The 19,033-nt window shown below is 36.9% G+C and overlaps 1 protein-coding gene across 2 annotated transcripts in view; it reads right to left on the bottom strand.

The window, feature by feature from the left end:
- The window catches only part of DOCK1 (dedicator of cytokinesis 1), a 458,761-nt gene that overhangs the window by 347,760 nt on the left and 91,968 nt on the right, over nt 1–19,033 (bottom strand). For both annotated transcript variants that reach the window (XM_088132121.1, XM_088132122.1), the window contains exons 17-23: nt 17,898–18,001; nt 17,220–17,403; nt 14,194–14,291; nt 9,220–9,309; nt 7,954–8,054; nt 2,747–2,872; nt 468–576 (exon numbers count right to left, since the gene is read on the bottom strand). In XM_088132121.1, the coding sequence (XP_087988247.1) occupies nt 468–576; nt 2,747–2,872; nt 7,954–8,054; nt 9,220–9,309; nt 14,194–14,291; nt 17,220–17,403; nt 17,898–18,001 (812 nt within the window). The remainder of the gene's footprint in view (nt 1–467; nt 577–2,746; nt 2,873–7,953; nt 8,055–9,219; nt 9,310–14,193; nt 14,292–17,219; nt 17,404–17,897; nt 18,002–19,033) is intronic.

Genomic DNA, 19,033 nt, shown 5'->3' with positions numbered 1-19,033 from the left:
GGGATAGAGCATTTAGAGGATGCTAAATGTGGGATTGCCCCTTGTGAATGGCATCATTATAGTGATCTTGTGTGTTTGCTTTTTGCTATTTTTAATTTTGCTTATGTTGTACACTGCTCAGAGCTAGTTTGTACAGAGAGTCATATAAATATTGGTTTATACTGTACACACACATATATTAATGAATGCTTAGTGTTTTCTGTTGTATGATTGTTTTTGTCAGCAGACAAATGTAAAAAGCTCAGTCAGGCTTATGATTGCGATTTTTTTCTATTGTTAAAATGTAACATTCTCAGTCCTTGCAGAAGCATCTTACTGCTAAACAGTATTTCTATCTGAAATACATATAAATGAGTTGAAAAATTAACTAAAAATCTGGTATCACTCATTATGAAAAATACATTTATATTACAACAACAAATGGAATTATGGTAAAAAAACAAAACCCCTTCATTTCCAAAACATACCTTTACTGTAACAGTCTGTTCAGAGGCACTGCTCATCATTTCATTAATAGACTTAAAGAGATGAAGCAACGATTCCCTAAAATCAGCTTCCCCTTTATTCTCATACAGCCTGAGAAAACAAATAACACCAACAGTTAAAAAAATATAGTAATTAAAATTAGTTAACGAGCACTCTCTCAAAACAACAACAACCTTTTACCAGCCTTCTTGTTCTTCCATCATATCAAGCATAAGAAAAATACACACCAATCCTGGCTATGGTGGATTACACTGACATTCTACCTTTCTCTAGGACCTCACATGGTTTCCCCTACAACTACTGTATCTTGTCTCAGTCTTTGTTTCTTTGGCCAAATTTAAACCTCTATTATGAAACATAAAAATAAATATACTGTTTAGGTCTGTAACAAAGGGACAGAAAGGTTCAGATAGGAAAGAATCAATCAATTGATCAATCAATCAAGGTAGTGGACAGCATCCCAGAAAATCCAGGAAACTCAGATTCAGGAGCAATAAGGTTTTTCCTGTCTCAAATGCTTTTTAAAAAGGGAACAGGCTAACTCCATTTCATCTTTGTTCTTTATCTGCCTTCTTGGGAAGGAAGCTCTCCGGGTTGGTTTCTGCCAGGTAAGGACCAATGGCTCCAGTCCTGGAATAAGGATTGGTAAATGGAGCTAAAAGCAAATTAGAATCTTTTTCCAAGTTTATATTATGGATTACTCTGAGCTGTTTATTCCCCGTTAGATCTATTTTTTTCTACCTATATTGCATGGGCCTATCTGCATATCCTGCCTAGAAGATAATGAAGTTAAAGCTTACAGGACCCATGACATTTTCCTTTTAATTTCCCACACTGTCTTCAAGTCTCATTTTGCCTTTTAAATTAATCTACATAACAGACTTGTATCTTCTTCTGAAATCTGTCGTCTTGTTCTGACAGGGAATTTTGCTTACTGTGGATCCCAGCCAGTTTATTATCTACAGAAATTGAAAGCAGAGGGAAGGTCCACTCACCTCTACCTGGGAAAGGTAGAGAAAATCGGTCTCCGTAAACAGTGATGGTGACAGTGACCAGACAGACCCCACTAGACAATGGAGGCTGCAACGGTGGGGCGTGTAGGAGTAAGGCTTAGGGACCTTTGCTTGAGGGAGTCAGAGGTGCTCCCCATACATGTTTGCAAGCACCACTTGCCTTCTGAACAAGTTTTACGTATAACATCACAACAGTGTTTTGTTTAACAGCATCACATTCACATTGCCAAAGATAAAAATCAGGATACAGTTTTCATTTCTACCAGCCTTAAAAACACAACTTCATTATTCTCCATGGTTTGCTTGAACAGCTAGTCCAAAATTCAGAGACATATTATACTGGACGCAGATATTATTTCTTGATTAGAATTGTCTTTTTTTTAAAGTGTCAGATATAACGTAGTCTGAACAGTGAATAGAGTATGGAAATTGTTAGTTATCAAAACCTTTTCCATCTATTCCAAAGAACATTTAGGCCTGGTCCAATAAATTATACAAACTGACATAAACTAGGTTTAAATAGTCAATAAATGACAAAAATCAGCCTATTATTTTTAACAGAGACATAGTAATGATAAACTTCAGAGAGATATAAAACTGAAATATCAAAAGAACATGAACTTAGAGAACTGAAATAAACAGCCAAATGGAGGAGACTAATTTACATATGAATCAGTGTGAAAAGCTCCCTGCTGATCCTGAAAAACATATGTAGGATATCTTTCTTTATAAATCTCTATATATCTCATCTATAAGTCTGGAAAAAATAATCACATCTGTCTTACTAGTATTTTTTTTCTTCATAATTGGTATTGTTATAAAGATTACTTCTACATAATAATAAAAAAGTATCAGATAATTACCAAATCTATGATAGTGTAACTATTTCCTAAGTATTCATATGATCAAGTAGAATTGAATTGCAACAAGAATGTATCAGTACATTACTGTGCAGTATAATTAATTTTTCGAAATTTTGTCTAGTAATTCAAACACACCGCACACTGCCTTGCCAAAACAAACAGTACAACACAATGAGTTAAGAATTAGCCAGCAAGAAAAGAACTGATCAACTTCCAATGTTAAACAGCCAGTGTTCATTTCATCTACAACTAATAAAACTGGTAACGATTTCTGTATATCTCAAAAGAGTACTTCACATCTTATAACAATTATATAAAACAATCCTTATAAGAAGAAATGTATTTTGAAGGATACATTATGGATAAAGATGCTGTGATACTTACTGGTTGAACAAAATTCTTGACCGCACTATAAATTTGAAGATATATTCCAAAGATCTCATAGCTTTGAATAGTTGATCAGTGATGCCAGCATTATCCACATAGGTCCTTAAAACTTTTGTGAGTTTTCTGAGCAAGAAGAACAACACAGAACTTTAGATATGCGTGACATACTACCATACAGTATAATCCTGATTTATGTTCAGAGAACTTTCACAGAGAATAAAGGAAAGTAAAGGGTAAAAAGATAATGAAAGAAAATGTAAAAAAGAAAAAAAGAAAAAAAGACCTTCAATAGAGAATTCTAAAACTTATAAAGATGACTTGAAGTTGTTTTTTGGACCACTGCCAAGGAAAATTACACAAAGCTGCACCCATCTGTGCACACAAATGTCAGAGCACTTGTAAGATAAACATTTCCACGGCACCGACTGCATTTTTTCACATTTTGGCAAGCCAGTAAATGTAGAATACGGATGTATACGAAATCTTCCGTCATCAGAGTTTTCCCTCTCTACTGTGTAGACATTTCTAGATATACAAATGGTTTTAAAATATTCTTCCTTATTAAAATTTTCTAAACAATGGTTTTAGAATAATGCAACAAATACACATGACCAAGTTGCTAAGCAAAGGCAGTCTCGGCAATCCCCCTTGCCATTGTTAAGTGAATGCTAACCGGTCATTAGCCAAGGACTCACCCCAATCCAAGCCATTCGGGGCTTGGTCCCTCCCAGCCCCAAGCCTCAGTAAAGTAAGGGACTGCCTCCAACTCCCCCCACCCGCCTATCTCGCCACCATCTCTGCCCTTTTGGCCATCCTGCACCGTGCCTTGCAGGGCGGCAAGCAGCCCCAGAACTACGCAGCTCTGGGGCTGCATGTCACACTGTGCCTGAGGGGCTTCTTGGCATGCTGTGGAAGCCACAGCCACCCCTGGAAGCCTCAGCCACCCCACCCCAGCCCACCCCATCGAGTATCAGCAAGCTGCAGTGTCCAGGAAGCCCCAGCAAGCATTCGTTTTCCAAGCTGCTTTCTCTCACAGTTCCAAACACTGCCTCTTGCCTTTTGCATCCAGCCACCATGGCCAAAGTAGAAGCACCTCACTGCCTCTGCTGCCTCCTTTTCAGACCCAGCTTCTCTGGCAAATGCTTCCTACATGTGGCTTCCCAGCCCAGCCCAGGAGCATGGCACAAATAAGAATGCCAACCAATGGGGAAGGCCAGAAGCAGTTTCGGCCAATGGGAAAGTACCAGGGGTTGGGTCAACTTCCACGACGAACGCTTCCTACATGTGGCTCCCTGAACCTTCAGAAAGCTGCACTGTTTTCGGAAAGCCTTCGGAAAGCTGCATTGCCTTCAGAAAGTCTTTGGAAACTTCTGAGGTCTTCCACAGCATTGCAGGAACAGGTGCGCTATTTGATCTCGGAAGCTTTCCAAAGGCAGCGCAGCTTCCTAAAGGCTTTCTGAAGGCAGCACAACTTTCTGAAGGCTCAGAGAGCCATGGCCCAGCAGTACAGCGCAAAGGAGCTTCTTGGCACAATGGGCCAAGCCGGGCACACCTCATCAGAGTAGGAGGAAGAAGATGGCAAAGGTTAGCTGAGGCAGCGGAGCACAAGGTGGCAGGGTCTCAGAGCGCAGGGTAACGAGGGTGACTGTGGCTGGGACTGGGCTAGAGCAGCTGAGGCTTCCAGGGGAAGCTTCACACTGCACTGTGACTCAGGGACTTCTTACAGACCCAGAGCCACAGCATGCCAAGCAACCCCAGAGCTGCATGGTTCTGGCACTGCTTGGCGCCTTGCCAGGTAGGGTGCAGGGCAGCCAAAAGGGCAAAGATGGGGGTGAGATAGGTGGGGTGGGAATTGAAGTGCCCCTGCGGTCATAGGTACAGGCAGGCCAAGTGCCCAAATTTTGATCACATGACCGCAGGGACGTTGCAACAGCCATATATTCAGGGGCCAGTTGTAAGTCCATTTTTTCAGCTCCATCATAACTTCAAATGGTCACTGAACGAATGGTTGTAAATCGAGGACTACCTGTACAAAAAAAAAAGCTCAATTTTTTTCTATTAGCTTTTTTTTTTAAATCATCAAAACCACAAGTGATACGTGCATTTTTTCTGTTTCATGCTAAAAGTCTATAAGGGGTTTCCAGTCAGCCATAAATATAGATATTGTCTTTTCAAGGAAGTAAATTTAGCCACCTCTGCAAGTTCCATCATCTTCACCAACCATTCCTCTATTGTGGGTAATGTTGAACCCATTTTCGAACATATAATCATCTTGCTGCAATTGTCATATATAATAACAAAGTTCCATGGCTTTTTTCTAACTGTCTGTCCATTTATCCCAAAAGAAAAGCCTCTGCTTTCAATAGTACCTTAATCTTTAAAATCTTCTGAATTAGTCTATTTGTATCCAATATTTTTTTACTTTTTTACATATTCACCATACATGATAAAATGTCCCTTCATGTTGTTCACATTTCCAGCATAACATCAAAGTACCTTTATGCATTCTAGACAGTTTGGTATATCATTTTATAAAAATTCTCTTTAAGACTAGAACATAATGTAAGTTTCAATCCTTTCAAATCACATATTTTCCCATTGATCCATTTGTATATTGCAACCGAAATTTTTAGCCTGTTTCATCATACATTCTTTCACTTGTTCTTCTGTCTCATATTTCAACAAAAGTTTATTAAGTTTATTTTTATTAACACATTCATCTTCTTTCTAACAAAATGCACCAAAATAACCCTAGTGACATTCCTCATTCTGGCAAATCTGGAATTTATTCTATAGACCTTATCAATTTCTGTGTCCATATGTTCCTCCTCCCACTCCAAAAAATTTGCCAAAATTTTAATAATCCATTCACTAATATTTTCACCTGAAACCTCTGGAACAGCTTTGAATCTCAAACAGAATTCTTTCTCTCTCAATTCCAATAAAACCAGATTATCCAGTTCTCTTTCCAAATCTGGACCTTGGAATTCTGACTTACTCCAAAATTTCCACTTTATCATTGATTTGTTTTACCCCTCCAGATACTTGCTTTATAGAACTGTCCATCTTTTTAAGATCCTATTTTATCTCTTCTCTCGACTTTACAAATCTTTCATCCATTCTTTTTTCAAAAGCATCCAATTTATTTCCCATCTGTTCAAATAATTTTTGAAGTACATCTTATGTAACTACTTTTTTTGTAGGTTGCTCTAGCAAGCTCCTACTGCCCTCTCTTGCCATTTCTTTAGTAGCCATTTTTCTAATAGTAATCCAAAAGTGAAGGCATCTTAAGAAACCAAAAGAAAAAGACAAGCCTCTCCTTTTTTTCCTTATTACCTTTCTGTAGTTTTGACACTTTTGTTTTAATAGCTCTCCGTAGCTTCAGCCACAACACACATCACATCTCCATGGCAACTAAACATCACAGTCTGATTCTTTACCTTACCTTTTGTTATGGAGAGTCCACCAGTTAAATCCATTCTTTAAAAATAAATAGCAAGCATTCCCACACAGGACTGGTCTCTTTAACTGGCTTAGTGCCAATTTATACCAAAGCAGTTTCAACAAAAGTAAAAATGGTAAAAAAAAAAAAAAAAAGTTCCCTTATCCATTTTAAAACTTTCTTAAATCTTCTCTTTGTTAGGCTTTTTGCAAAGAATTCTTGAATTTTTAAATCAAAGTCTGTCTTTCTTGTTTTTTTTTAATTTTATTTTTGTAATCCTGATAGAGGGATTCACTGCAAGGGGTCTTATCTTTGCTGCAGAGGAAATCTCTCTTTATCTGAAGATTAATTATTTCCCAAAGTGATTAAGAAATGAGAAAGGCAGGGCTTAATGTCTACATCTGCTCCACCGCAGTTAGGAGCATAGATGAAATCCTAGGACTCCCAGTAGCTCGACTCCTGAGTTGATTGCAAAAACTTTTCCATTTCTGCAGTTTACTCATGAGGAACCTCCATCCAGAGTGCATGTAGTTTATCTCAAGATCTCCCTTTGATCCAGAAGATGGCACTGGCTAGAATCTGCCTTCCAGCCGGTGTTCTCAGTGTGCTGTCTCTCTGCACCTTGGATAGTGTCAGCCTGCCATAATTCCCCACCGGAAGTTCCCTTCTAATGAGCCTAGACAATTCAGGAACATGATTCATGACAAACCACTTTCACCCTTAACAGATGTGATTGATTGCTAAGATCAGTGGAGGTTCAGCTGCATGTGCCAAGGCAGGCAGAGTACCACCTTCCAATTACTCATGGAAAGCCTTTTTCTGTAATCATACTTGCAATCTAGAATGCACTTTCCTCAGAAATTTTTCAGATGCCTGAATATTGCATCTTTTAGATGCCCCTTGAAGACATATCTGTTTACTCAAGTTTTCTCAGAATGAATGCCAAATGGATTGTTTTGCTTTTGCTTTCTTTCCCCATATACCTACTCCCATCCTAGCCTTTTTAACTTATTTTTAAAATCTTATTGTAATTTATTGGTTTTATTATTTAATTACTTTTATTTTAATCTCTTCTAGCTGCAGTTGTATGAGAGGTGGTATAAATATATGGAATCAATAAATTATTGAAGTTTTGAATGGCAATGTGGGCCATTTTGTGCAGAAGCAATGGAAGCAGAAAAGTAACCATTCTTTGAGACACCACCACAGAATATTGGTTCAAATAGAGCTTTAGTCCATTCTCAGTCCAATTCACAGATTTCACCCATTTGCCCTCAAATTGTCACCTCTTTCTGTTTCATCATCCTCAGTTCTCCATTCTCTAGGCCAAGGGACTGTCCTGGCACTGCAACAGGGAAGAGAGCACTTACAAATGATACTCTTATATAAATCCCTCAGGCATTTCTGTATTCCAAAGATTGGACAGCTGCACCATGATCTTAACTTTGATAAGTTCATATCTGCCACAGCAGATATGAACTCCTTAGCTATGGACGCAAAAAATCTCCCAGATAAGAAGCCCAGAAAAGCCCAGGTTTTAATTCTAAGATCCCCCAAACAGTTCAGAAAGGAATACCATTAGAGAATTGGATGAATATCTTTCACTAATAGTCTAAAATGCCTCAGCATAGTAAGTTCAAAACAAACTGGCCTAGTCAACTACAAAACAACATAAGAACCTATGATAATGACTTTTTATACCTTATACCTCCTATTCAAATAACTAATTTCTGGGCTAAGACTTATTTAATTAACAACTTACGTATAAGCCAAAGTAGCACTGAAATGTTTCTTAATGTAGGTTTCTAAAACAGGATTGAAATGCTGGAACTTCCGGTCAGCAATTAGTCCAATGATAAACACCTGTTCAGTGGGAAAGGACATTCCATTATTTTGAAAATATAGCATTTCAAATATTTACATTTTTAGTGAAAAAAAATGAGTTAGAAGAGAGCTCCATCTGTAAAATATAGTTTGCTGGTAGGATTTCATTTTCATATATTCTGTTTAAGGGAAGGAGAGTAGAGTACAATTTTGAACAGAAACCTAAACTGTTAGTTGAGTAACACTGAGGGCTTTACCAGTTGTCCTCAAATACTGAATATGTTGCTGGAACATTGATCTATGAAGGTCATCTGTAACTGCCAGCACAACAGAATTCTTGCTACCTAAAATCCCAGGCATTTGACTTTGGTGTGTCTCTTGATTTCTCAACAAATTTACTTTGGACACTTTTTCCACAGTGAGCTTGTTTTTGGGTTAGGACGTGGGATGTAATTACGTACAGGAGTAACTTTACTATAGTAACTTTACTATAGTAATAACTTGGGTAACAAGCTGCTGTTTTGGAGTCCATAACAGGTTTCTATGCTGGCAACACTGGTTGGATTCATAGTTCTTGCTAAGTCATGGTTTATTGAACAAGTCATTGTGCCATAAAATTAAGCCATAATCCATGGTTAAACATTCAAAGTAGTTGGTTTTGCATACCATCTAAACCCAAACCAAACAAGCATTTGATGGCTTACCACACTGTATCAACCCTCCCATCAATGAAAATAATCACAGCAAAAGTTGTGATTAAAAGCCTATGTTTTTCTAATATAGTGATAAATATATCAAATAGAGGCTTTTCAACCTTGCTGAATCTTGCTTTCTGCCCCCAAGTGATCCTGGTGGTACTAAGGATATGTCTGAATGCACATGGGTGCCTAAAGGCACTGTGTCAGGGATCCTAGAAGTAGCATATCCTGAAGGTTCAGCCTCTATTGGATTCTCAGCCTGCTACTATTTATTTTATTTAGACCATTTCATGAAACTTGTGTGTTTAAGATTGCTTCTATTGTATAAATTCCAAAACCCTGTTTCACTTAGTCAGTATTACCATAAGTCTCATGGAAAGTAATGTGATTGTATTTGTACAGAAGACTTGAGGACAGAAATTAAATAAATTAAATCAATATAAAGCAATGTATCTCTCTCTCTCTGTGTGTGTGTGTATTTATATATACATATACATATATATTACCAAAGCATCGAACACCAATGTGTCAAATGTCTCACTTTCTGAATTCTCCATCATAATGTTAAACAATGCATCCAATGTATCTTGAAGAAACTGGAAAAAAAAATACTACAGTCAGATTTATTTATTTATTTATTAAATTTTTCAACCGCCCATCTCCCCCCAATGGGGGAACTCTGGGCAATTCACAACAAACATTAAAAAATAAAATATATGAACACATAAAACCTTAATTTAAAACATTACTAAAAAGAAGAAGGAGAGACCAAGAGGATGAAATCATTATAATAAGTATTCAAAAATTATATTTTGTCTGAACAGTAACTACATACCTACTGGTTCAAAAATGGTGATTGTAATAAATTTTTTACCATACCCCCCAAACAAAAAAAACGGAGGGTCCTTTGACCATATTGTCCTGAGAAAGGTATATGCATGCATATATTTTTATGTTTATATATAGGGAAGGGAGAATATAAAAATAATAGTCAAAGGAAAATGAAATTAAGGAGGTACATTGAAAGTGATGAATTGAGACCATATGCCATCAAATATGCCATATGCTTCAAGGATATTATAGCTTTCTTGAAGAAAAGACCTACCTTTGGCTCCTTCTGAGGAAACCCAATCCTAACCCCCATAGATTTTGAGGGTCTTTATAGCAATATCCACCACAAGGATGGAATGTAGACCATATATGTTGCAAACCAGTATATATAACCACCACATTATGCCACTTGGTATATGTTCAGACTTCACTTTCAAGGAGAACAAGTATTCTGGATTAATGACACAGCCATGGGCATTCATATGGCCTATATCACACCAACCTCCTCATATCTGATAGGTATGATTCTCTTACTTTCTGTTCCTAATAGTATCTTCTTTACTTGAACTACTTTCATGACATCAAATGAGTTACTGGCAAAGTTCCATCGAGGGTTCAGTAACTGACACCTCAACATCAATCAGCCTAGACTATGTCAGTCAAAAAGTTCACTTTATAGATAATACTGTAAAAGTATACAAGGCACATAAGCATTGCTTTCTATCAGAAAATGTCTGCTTTTTACCCTGATATGTTTTCAGCTCCCATCAACAGCAAATGACAAAACTCACTGTTTTTAGTCAAGCCCTTTGACTCAAATATGCTAATTACGTGCAAAACTCACCAGTCTAGATATGGAACATTCCAGTGCCCCCAGAACTTATTGTTTGTCTTTGGAACTGTGAATTATCCACATCCTTCAACCATCAAATCCTCAGATTCATAAGAGAAAGTTCATAACTAACAAACTGCAATCAGGCTATTCTCAAATTTCCAATACTCTTCCAATGAAGAAAAAAAAACCAAACGGTCAATATGGCCAGACTATTATCTAGGAATTAAGTACTACAATACAGATCCAGAAGAAAAAAACTTAAGTTCAGAGTAGGATTTGTCATGAGTTATAGATTTCAGAGAAATTTTCATGACTCTTCTAATTCTTAGAAGGAATTAATGAGCCAAAATATACAGTCCTTTCTGTGAACTGTCTTTCACTGGAGTAGCTTTGCCCCAACCAGGTAAAAACGGTTCTGCTGCTATATGGTCCTTTGAGATATGAATATCCAGAATAGCCTCATTCAGCTTTGATAAATTCCACTCACATAGATCTGCTTTGCCAAGAAGCTTCTAGCCCAAGCAGTGCTGGCTGAAAATGAGTAACAGCCGGAGCTTCTGATAAAGAAGGCAGGGAGTAAACTATTATGCAGAAGACAAGTAAAATATGAGAAGCCATGCTTTGGTTTCATGATTCAGGCAATACTTCCAGTAGAATTACAATGATTTATATACTCTTCTTTATGAATGTAAATATTTTAATATATTATCTTGCTTATATAATAGGAAATTATTATCTCCCTCTTTGTGTGAGATGGGGATGACTAAATCTGAAATACAAATAAATAAAATAATATCTCAATAAACTTCTGTTTTATATAACATCAAAAGATTTGACTGACTGAAGCAGCATAGATGTTCTAGTATGTACTGTAAGTATGTTTGTACATAAATGAATTAATTAATGAATAAATAAACAAATAAACATGTCAGCCTTAAACAAATTCACAGGAAAAAAACACCTATATGTGCTCAGAGGCTCTTCTCTGGATTTCTGTTTTTTCTACCATGAATAGAGTCCATTCAGAGGTAGTCAAGTGCAAAAGAGGCAGTCTCTTGACAGGACAATACAATTTCTATCTTGATTGCCTGAAGTTGCTTACAATCAACCATCAAACCCTAATTCACCTTAATTCACAAGAAAAGACCTAGCAATAATGAAAGAGAATAATGATGTGGTCCCAAAATGCATTAAAATCATAAACCATAATTAACAAACCACAGTGGCTGAGCTAAAACTAAACGAACTACCTTATATCTTTGTGTGCTTGTGTTAAGCCATAGCAATTTATTTGTTTGGTTTCAGCAAGTTGCAAAACACAGCTACTATAATTTGTGAACCAAAGTTTGTGTTATTTGAACATAGGCATAGAAACCAAACCATTCAACAGACCTAAATGGCAGCTGAACTCATATCTAGTCAGACAACATTATTGTAAGACCTAATAGTGTTTGTCACATCACAGGTCCTCATACTTACTCATCTTCCAATGTAAAACCTATTATCTATCAGCAATGTTCCACTCTACTTTACATCATATTGACTGGCAAGTCCCTAAATTCTATGGAAATAAAATAACCAGTACAGGATTATTGTTGTCCTCTTAATCAAATGGAGAACACAATATTGATAAAACACTACTACCCAGTGCTTTACTACTATACATATAGTACTATAACTACTAAAGATCTGCTCAGTCACTCATGCCCTGATGACCTCCCAGATGGACTTCTGTAATGTGCTCTACATGGTGCTGCCCTTGAAGAATATCCGGAGGCTTCAGCTGGTGCAGAATGCAGGCAGTTATATGTGCACCTAGAGTAGCACATGTTACACCTCTGCTTTGAGAGCTGCACTGTTACCAGTTTGCTTCCAAGTGCTGGTTTTGACCTTTAAAGCCCTTCATGGCATAAGGCTGGGTTATTTGAGGGACCACCTTATCCCATTTACATCTGCTCGCACCATCAGGTCCAGGAGAAGAGGTATGTTGTGGGTCCTGTCTGTGAAAGAGTTACATCTGATGGGACTCAGGAGATGAGCATTTTCTATCGTGGCAGCCACCCTGTGGAACATCATCCCCCTGAGGTAAGATTGGCCCAATCTCTCCCAACCTTCCAGAAATCCCTTAAAACCTGGTTGTGACAACAGGCCTGGGGATTGCAAAGGAATGGTAATTTGATTAGATGGCTCCATTGCTTATAACCTGATGTTCTCTCTTAGCCTTTTATAATATCAATTTTTTGTACTTTTGAATGTTTTTAAAATTGTTTTTATGGTTGTTTTATACGCCACCCAGAGTCACATTGCATGAGATGGGCGGCCATATAAATATGATTAATAAATAATGCTCACAGCTGTTGTTTGTGAGGAAGAAAGGAAATGAATGATAAATTAAAAACTATTCCAACCCTCCAGACTAGGTTTTTAGAGACAGTAGGAATAAACAATACTACAGCATATCATTCCAACCAATAGGAATAAACAGTGTTAAGCAACAATTTGCATAATTTAATACAATATTCCATAATTAGCAATGGGCACCTCTAGCACTTTTTATTTATTTTATATATTTTCTTTTGGGTTAACATAAGACAAAACCCAATATTCATTAAGAAGGTATATAGTTAGTCCTTGATTTACAACAGCAATTGGGACTGAAATTTCCATCGCTAAACAATGAGATCATAAAGTGTTACCGCATTGCCTAGCGATGGCAATCCCTGCAGTCCTGGTTGCTGTTATTAACCAGATTCCATGGTCATTAGGCAAGGCAACTTCTTGCCAGCTTCCCACAACAAAGTCAGTGGGGAAGCCGCCAGGAAGTTGTAAATCCCAGGCCGACAGGGAAGTAAGTGGCTACTGCCGAGTGAACGAGGGGTTTTATGAGGGAGAGATGACGAAGGTACAAGGGGGTGCGTAAGAGAGACAGTGTGGGTCAGGGAGGGTGCATGAGGATCCAAGGGGGTACATGAGAGGTATGGCGTAGGTTGGGGAGGGGGCACGGGGGAGTGTGTGAGAGGTGTGGTTGTGAGGAGGTTGCATAGGGATGCACGAGTATCCAATGCAGCACAAGCGCAGAGGGGCTGGGGAGAGTTTGCAGGTGGGGGATAGTTACCCCAGCAACCTTCCAGCAGGGAAGATTGTAAATGGCAATCACACAATCATGGGGCACTGTATCCGGTTATACATGTGAACTGGTTGCCAAGCGCCCAGATCACGATCATGTGACCATGCGGGTGCTGGGACAGCCGGAACTCCGAGAACCAGTCATAACCACCATTTGTTCAGCACTGTCGTAATGTTGAACAGTCACTGAGCGAATGGTCATAGGTTGAGGACTACCTGAATATACGTGCATGTAGAATTGTAGAGTTGGAAGAAGCCTCTGAGGCTGGTGAGTCTAGCCCCTGTTCAGTATAGGGAATTCAGCATTCCCCATAGATGGCTTTCTGGCCTCTGTCTGAAGGGGATTTCACCACTTTTCTGTGCAATTAGTTTCATTGTCAACCTTCTCTAATGATTAAGTTGTAATCTGACTTCCTGTAACTTAAATCTATTATTCCATGTCTGTGAAATGGCAGAAAACAAGTCTTGACAGCAGTAGAATGCTTTCCTTTTTTGTTATTCTGCTATGGCAAGTTACTTGACCAAAGCCCGGCAATAAATCACTGCCTTCTTTTTAAGTAGTACATTTCACTTTACTATCAACAAGAACCAGGATATTTTCACCATACTACAGAAACAGAAAATGAACTTCTCTTTCCAAATCAATACATTCCTTACCCATCCCACCCACCAAAAAAAGATTTCTTACTTTAACAACTTCACCTCCATCAACTTTCATCAGTTGCCTTAAATTCTGTTGCAGAATATTTGTGTTGGATCGCCACTTCAAAAGCCCCAGTAAGTCCACTAGGAAGGGAGAGAGAAAAGTTGGTTAATTCTACCATACATAAAATACAACACTGAAAAAAAGACTGGAACAACTCCTACAAGCTGCAATCCTACATATGCTAATCTGAATCTAAGGACTCATTTTTATAATGCAGTATCTGTTATACCAAGCAGCCCTCAAGCTGAAAAAGTTGCACACTTCTGAATTATGAAGTCAACAGGCTAGATAGTTCTTTAATATTCAAATTATAGCAGCATTATAGCTGTGTAGATCATACCAAGAATATACTTTGCAAAATGTATTTGATTGAGCAAAGCAGTACTTTTCAATGAGTTAAAGCAAGACTCAGACCTAAGAATTCAAAACTATGTTGGAACTGATGACCCACATATATAATATGAAGTTTCCTGATATCTTCTATTCAAAATTTTGCATGTTACCTTATGGAATGAATGAATGAATGAATGAATGAATGAATGAATGAATGAATGAATGAATGAATATGAGAGAGAGAGAGAGAGAGAGAGAGAGAGAGAGAGAGAGAGAGAGAGAGAGATTCACTGTTACTTTCAGTTGATCATGCGTGATAAGGTGGCATGGAGCTTGTAAACAAATCTTACAGATATATACTGTTAACTGGAATATGTCTAAAAAATGCTTTACAGCATGATGCCTTCCTTGAAATATATGGCTTCTAAACAGTTCAGAAGGTAAAAGTTAAATTTTAAAAAATCATTAAAAGAAAAAAACCTCTATCATATAAATGCAGAAGTTCAGGATGTTGTGCCTCTCAGAATCCTATCACAATTAACTGAATATGAGAAAAAAAATTCTATTAAAGATGAACTTAAATATCAATATAAATGCAGTGTCAACTTTCATTCAAACTTACAACTTGTATTAACATATGGAAACTGTAAAAACCCAGTTCCAGAGATACTAAAAAGAACTATAAAACCATTTTAACACACAATATAAAACATCAAAAAGAAAGAAATAACTCTCTAAAGTCAATATGATTTTGTCTACCAATAAAGGCAGTATCACCACAGAGTTATTATCAGCTTTAGTACACTAAGGGGAATTACAAAGCTATAACTTAGTTAAGATTTGCATTTCATGCAAATCATTCTGCAGATGGAATTCCAAAAGAAAATGTTTTAAATTAAATGTAGATATAGATATCAGATTCAAAGATCAGTTGCCAAAAAAGACACTCTGATATGAAATTCCTTCTTCCTTGCATTACTCAATTACTCAATGTGTCCAGGTAATAAATAACATTATATATCCATTTCTAAATATTTGTTATACTGAGCAACTTAGAACCATTCCCTAATTTACTGAAATGAATTTTTCAATGGAATTAATTTTTTATCCAGTTGTAAGAGCTGGTAATCAAAGTTTTACCTGCTTTCTCAAACAACAGTTTCCTATCCATTTCTATCACAGCATTTCAAGCTTATCAGAGAAGTAACAGGACTCCTTTTACTCCACCTCTTTAATTCATTATCCTTGAAGCAAGAATGTTTTTCTTCAGATTTATTTTCTATAAAGATTCCAACAAGCCAGGAGGAAATAAAATAATGAATCAGATTCAAAAAATAATTATGGGGGTGAACCATCACCAGGAAAGGGATTATTGACAGGGAAACTAACATGGGGCTCCATGAAGTACTGCTGTCTCAATGTAGCACTGTAATGCCTGGGACACAGCAGGTGTATAATATTTCTCTACCATCCTTCAATTTTTATTGATCTATATCACTCCTCAAGAGGTTTGGGCCAACAGGAATAGAAAACAGGATATTTTATCTAATAGTAGCAATTTTTCCAGTTGATGCTATCGCGCCCTATGGATACATTACAATTGTATCCCAATCCAGAATTCTAATGTGTTCTAAAGGTGGAATTGCCTCAGTGCAGAAAGATATGGACAATCTCAGATGATGGGATTCAGAAAGAGCTGAAAACTCTGTCCAAGACAAACTATATCCCACCCCTCTGTATTCCCTCTATTTTTTATTTCTGTCACAGCAATGAACAGAAAAAATTCTTGTCTGCAAGCAGCTGCTGCTAGAGCTCTTGCTGAGAAAGAGTTATTCTCAGCCCTACCCTGGGAAGACAAAGCCAGGTCTGGCAGGCAAGATGAGGAAATGCCATGAGCTGCATCTCTACTGTGAACTGGAAATTCCCCATCCCTATTTTCAACTGAGCTTCCTGACAGCAAACCATGCTGCAAGTCTGTTTGATGGATAAAAAATAGATTTAGCCACAGAAATAATAATGTTTTCTAAAGCAGTATAAAAGCAACATAACTCAGAATTTCTTAAATATTAATTATCACTTTATGCTTAATGTATTCATATCTTTACATGAGAAATATAGGGGAATTTACTGATAAATGGTTTAAACAAAACATACACGTGATCTTTAAAAACAGGAAAGCTCACATGTATTTTATATAGCAAAATATGAGTAGTCAATTTTTTCTTCTACTTTTCCCGTATATGTGAAGATACCTAAACTCTGGTATTTTTAACGCAGTCTATTCATATTTATTTTCTATATGAAGCCACAGATAGCATCCAATCTCCATCATTGTTCCCCTGCTGTTCACTCATATTTGTGTTAAATGTGTAGTTCTTCACCAGTCCTACCTGCATGACCAATGGTCAGGTATGATGCAAGTTGCAGTCCAAAATTATCAAAAGGGTCATACATTCTCTATTTTTGTTTTAGATGTTTCAAATAAGCCATTGCCAAAAAGCATTTCAAAAGGTTGACCAGGTTGCATAAAATATGCAACACTTCATATTTTATTTCTGAATGCCATCCATATCCAAATATGAAAGGGTGACTCAGAACTGAAATTGTCAGCATTAATCTTTACAACACACAAATTGGATGACTTTTTTTTTCTAGAACTGTATTATCATTCCTACCATTTTGAGTTAGCTTTGTTGAACAGACTAGAGTAGAGATCTGGAATGAATCTTTACTGATGGTACAGCTTCCAAGATTTTGCATGCCCTTGCCAGCCATTGAGTGACCTTTTTCTTCCAATTCCAGTTTAGTAGAGGGCAAGCTTAAATATGTTGAAAAATCTTCTAGCTTCTTTGCTTCTGCCTGCAACATTATTCCAGAACAAAATACGTATTAAAATAATTTTATACTGACATCTCACGGTATTTAAACACAGACACATTTAACTGTTTATTTCATTCCTAACAATGTCATAGTTCATTGTACTTCTTCACTGCCTTTAAAAGTAGATCAAAAGCATGTCACATAGCAAATGTAACACTGTTTCAACTCCAGTGGCAAATCAACAATATTATAACATACAAAGTCTGGAAGGAACAAGGAAGAGAAATATTCCATGTACTGTATGTGCATCACGAAATCTTAAACTGTTCAATGAGATGTCTCATTTTTACTAAACACCTATATGAAAAACGTTTACTCTTCCTTCTAATACATACTCTTATGTTTGAAACTGACAATATAACAAAATGTGATCACATGTTTGAAATTATTCTTCTATATCACTTTGAACAAAAACATCCATCTCTTAAACCTTTGGCTCCTCAAAGTGTTGTAGCATATACTTTAGATAATACCTTGTATACTATAAGATCATGTTCTCCATCCCGTAGGGTTGTTCCATCATAGCGCATTAATTTAACAAACGCCAGGGCAAATATTTTCTCAGATTTATCTTTGGCTGTTCAAAATAAAACAAATGAGTATACTGTAAATCAACTTATAAAGACAGATACAGGAATGGTAAAATACAAGATATATATGTTTAGAAATTATTAGGTGCTTTGTAACAAAAAAGACAGAAACGTAGGCTGCTACAAAAGAGAGCAAGAAAGATTTTGTGTTTCAGTTTGTTTATGGTCCAAGCCAATCTTCAAACACAGAGAGAGGGAGGGAGAGAGGGAGAGAGGGAGAGGGAGGCTTGCTTTTTGTCTTTGGGTCAGCATTGGGACAAAATGACAGAAAATGGTATGACATTTGAAATACTCCAGGAAATATTTGAAGAATGGGGACAGAAAATAGTAGCTACAATGTCAGCAATGATGTCTGCATCTATGGATAGATTGTTTCCAAAAGATGTTAAACAAGAAATGATAGATATGAAAGAGAATACCTTGGAAGATCTACAGGATAAAGAGCTGAAACAAGCCTCCTCTAATGCAGAAATATTAGAATATAAAGAAATTGTTGAAATACTGAAAATTTTAAAAAATGTGGATTATAAGGCAGAGATGACAGTTAAAGTGGAAATACAAATGATAAGCCAAGAGAATGACCTGGATAATGATTCCTTACTGGAATTACAAAAGAGGTTTGCTAAAGTCTCAAAGAAGCCTTTGAAATGGGAAAAAGAAAAAAACTGAAGAGAGATCAAATCCTACAACACCTGAATGAATTAAAGATTGAGACTGTTAGAAGTAAAAGGAAGGTATATAAAGTTGGTTTGTTTAACCAAGGTTAAAATAAGACATTTTTCTATACAATTCTGGTAACCCTTTATAAAGTTTTTGCTGACACCAGAACTGAAATGTTAATGTTTTTGTATATGGATAAAGGATGGGTGAGGGGAAGAAGTGATACCTGCATGTGACCTTATAGGAGGTGAAGAATTTATTTGTACTTGTTGTGATGAAGATTGGAAGTCATTTCTTTAAATATTTTTCTCTTTTTCTTATTTTTCCCTCTTCCTTTTTTTTCTTGCACTTTCTGTTCT

Source organism: Python bivittatus, unplaced genomic scaffold (assembly GCF_059951505.1).
Source record: "Python bivittatus isolate LINGU-HERP-01145 unplaced genomic scaffold, Pbiv_v1 ctg000980_np1212, whole genome shotgun sequence".
In the NCBI taxonomy this organism is placed as follows: domain Eukaryota; kingdom Metazoa; phylum Chordata; class Lepidosauria; order Squamata; family Pythonidae; genus Python; species Python bivittatus.
Note: the sequence above shows the minus strand (reverse complement) of the source record. Positions and strands in the feature narration are given on the sequence as shown.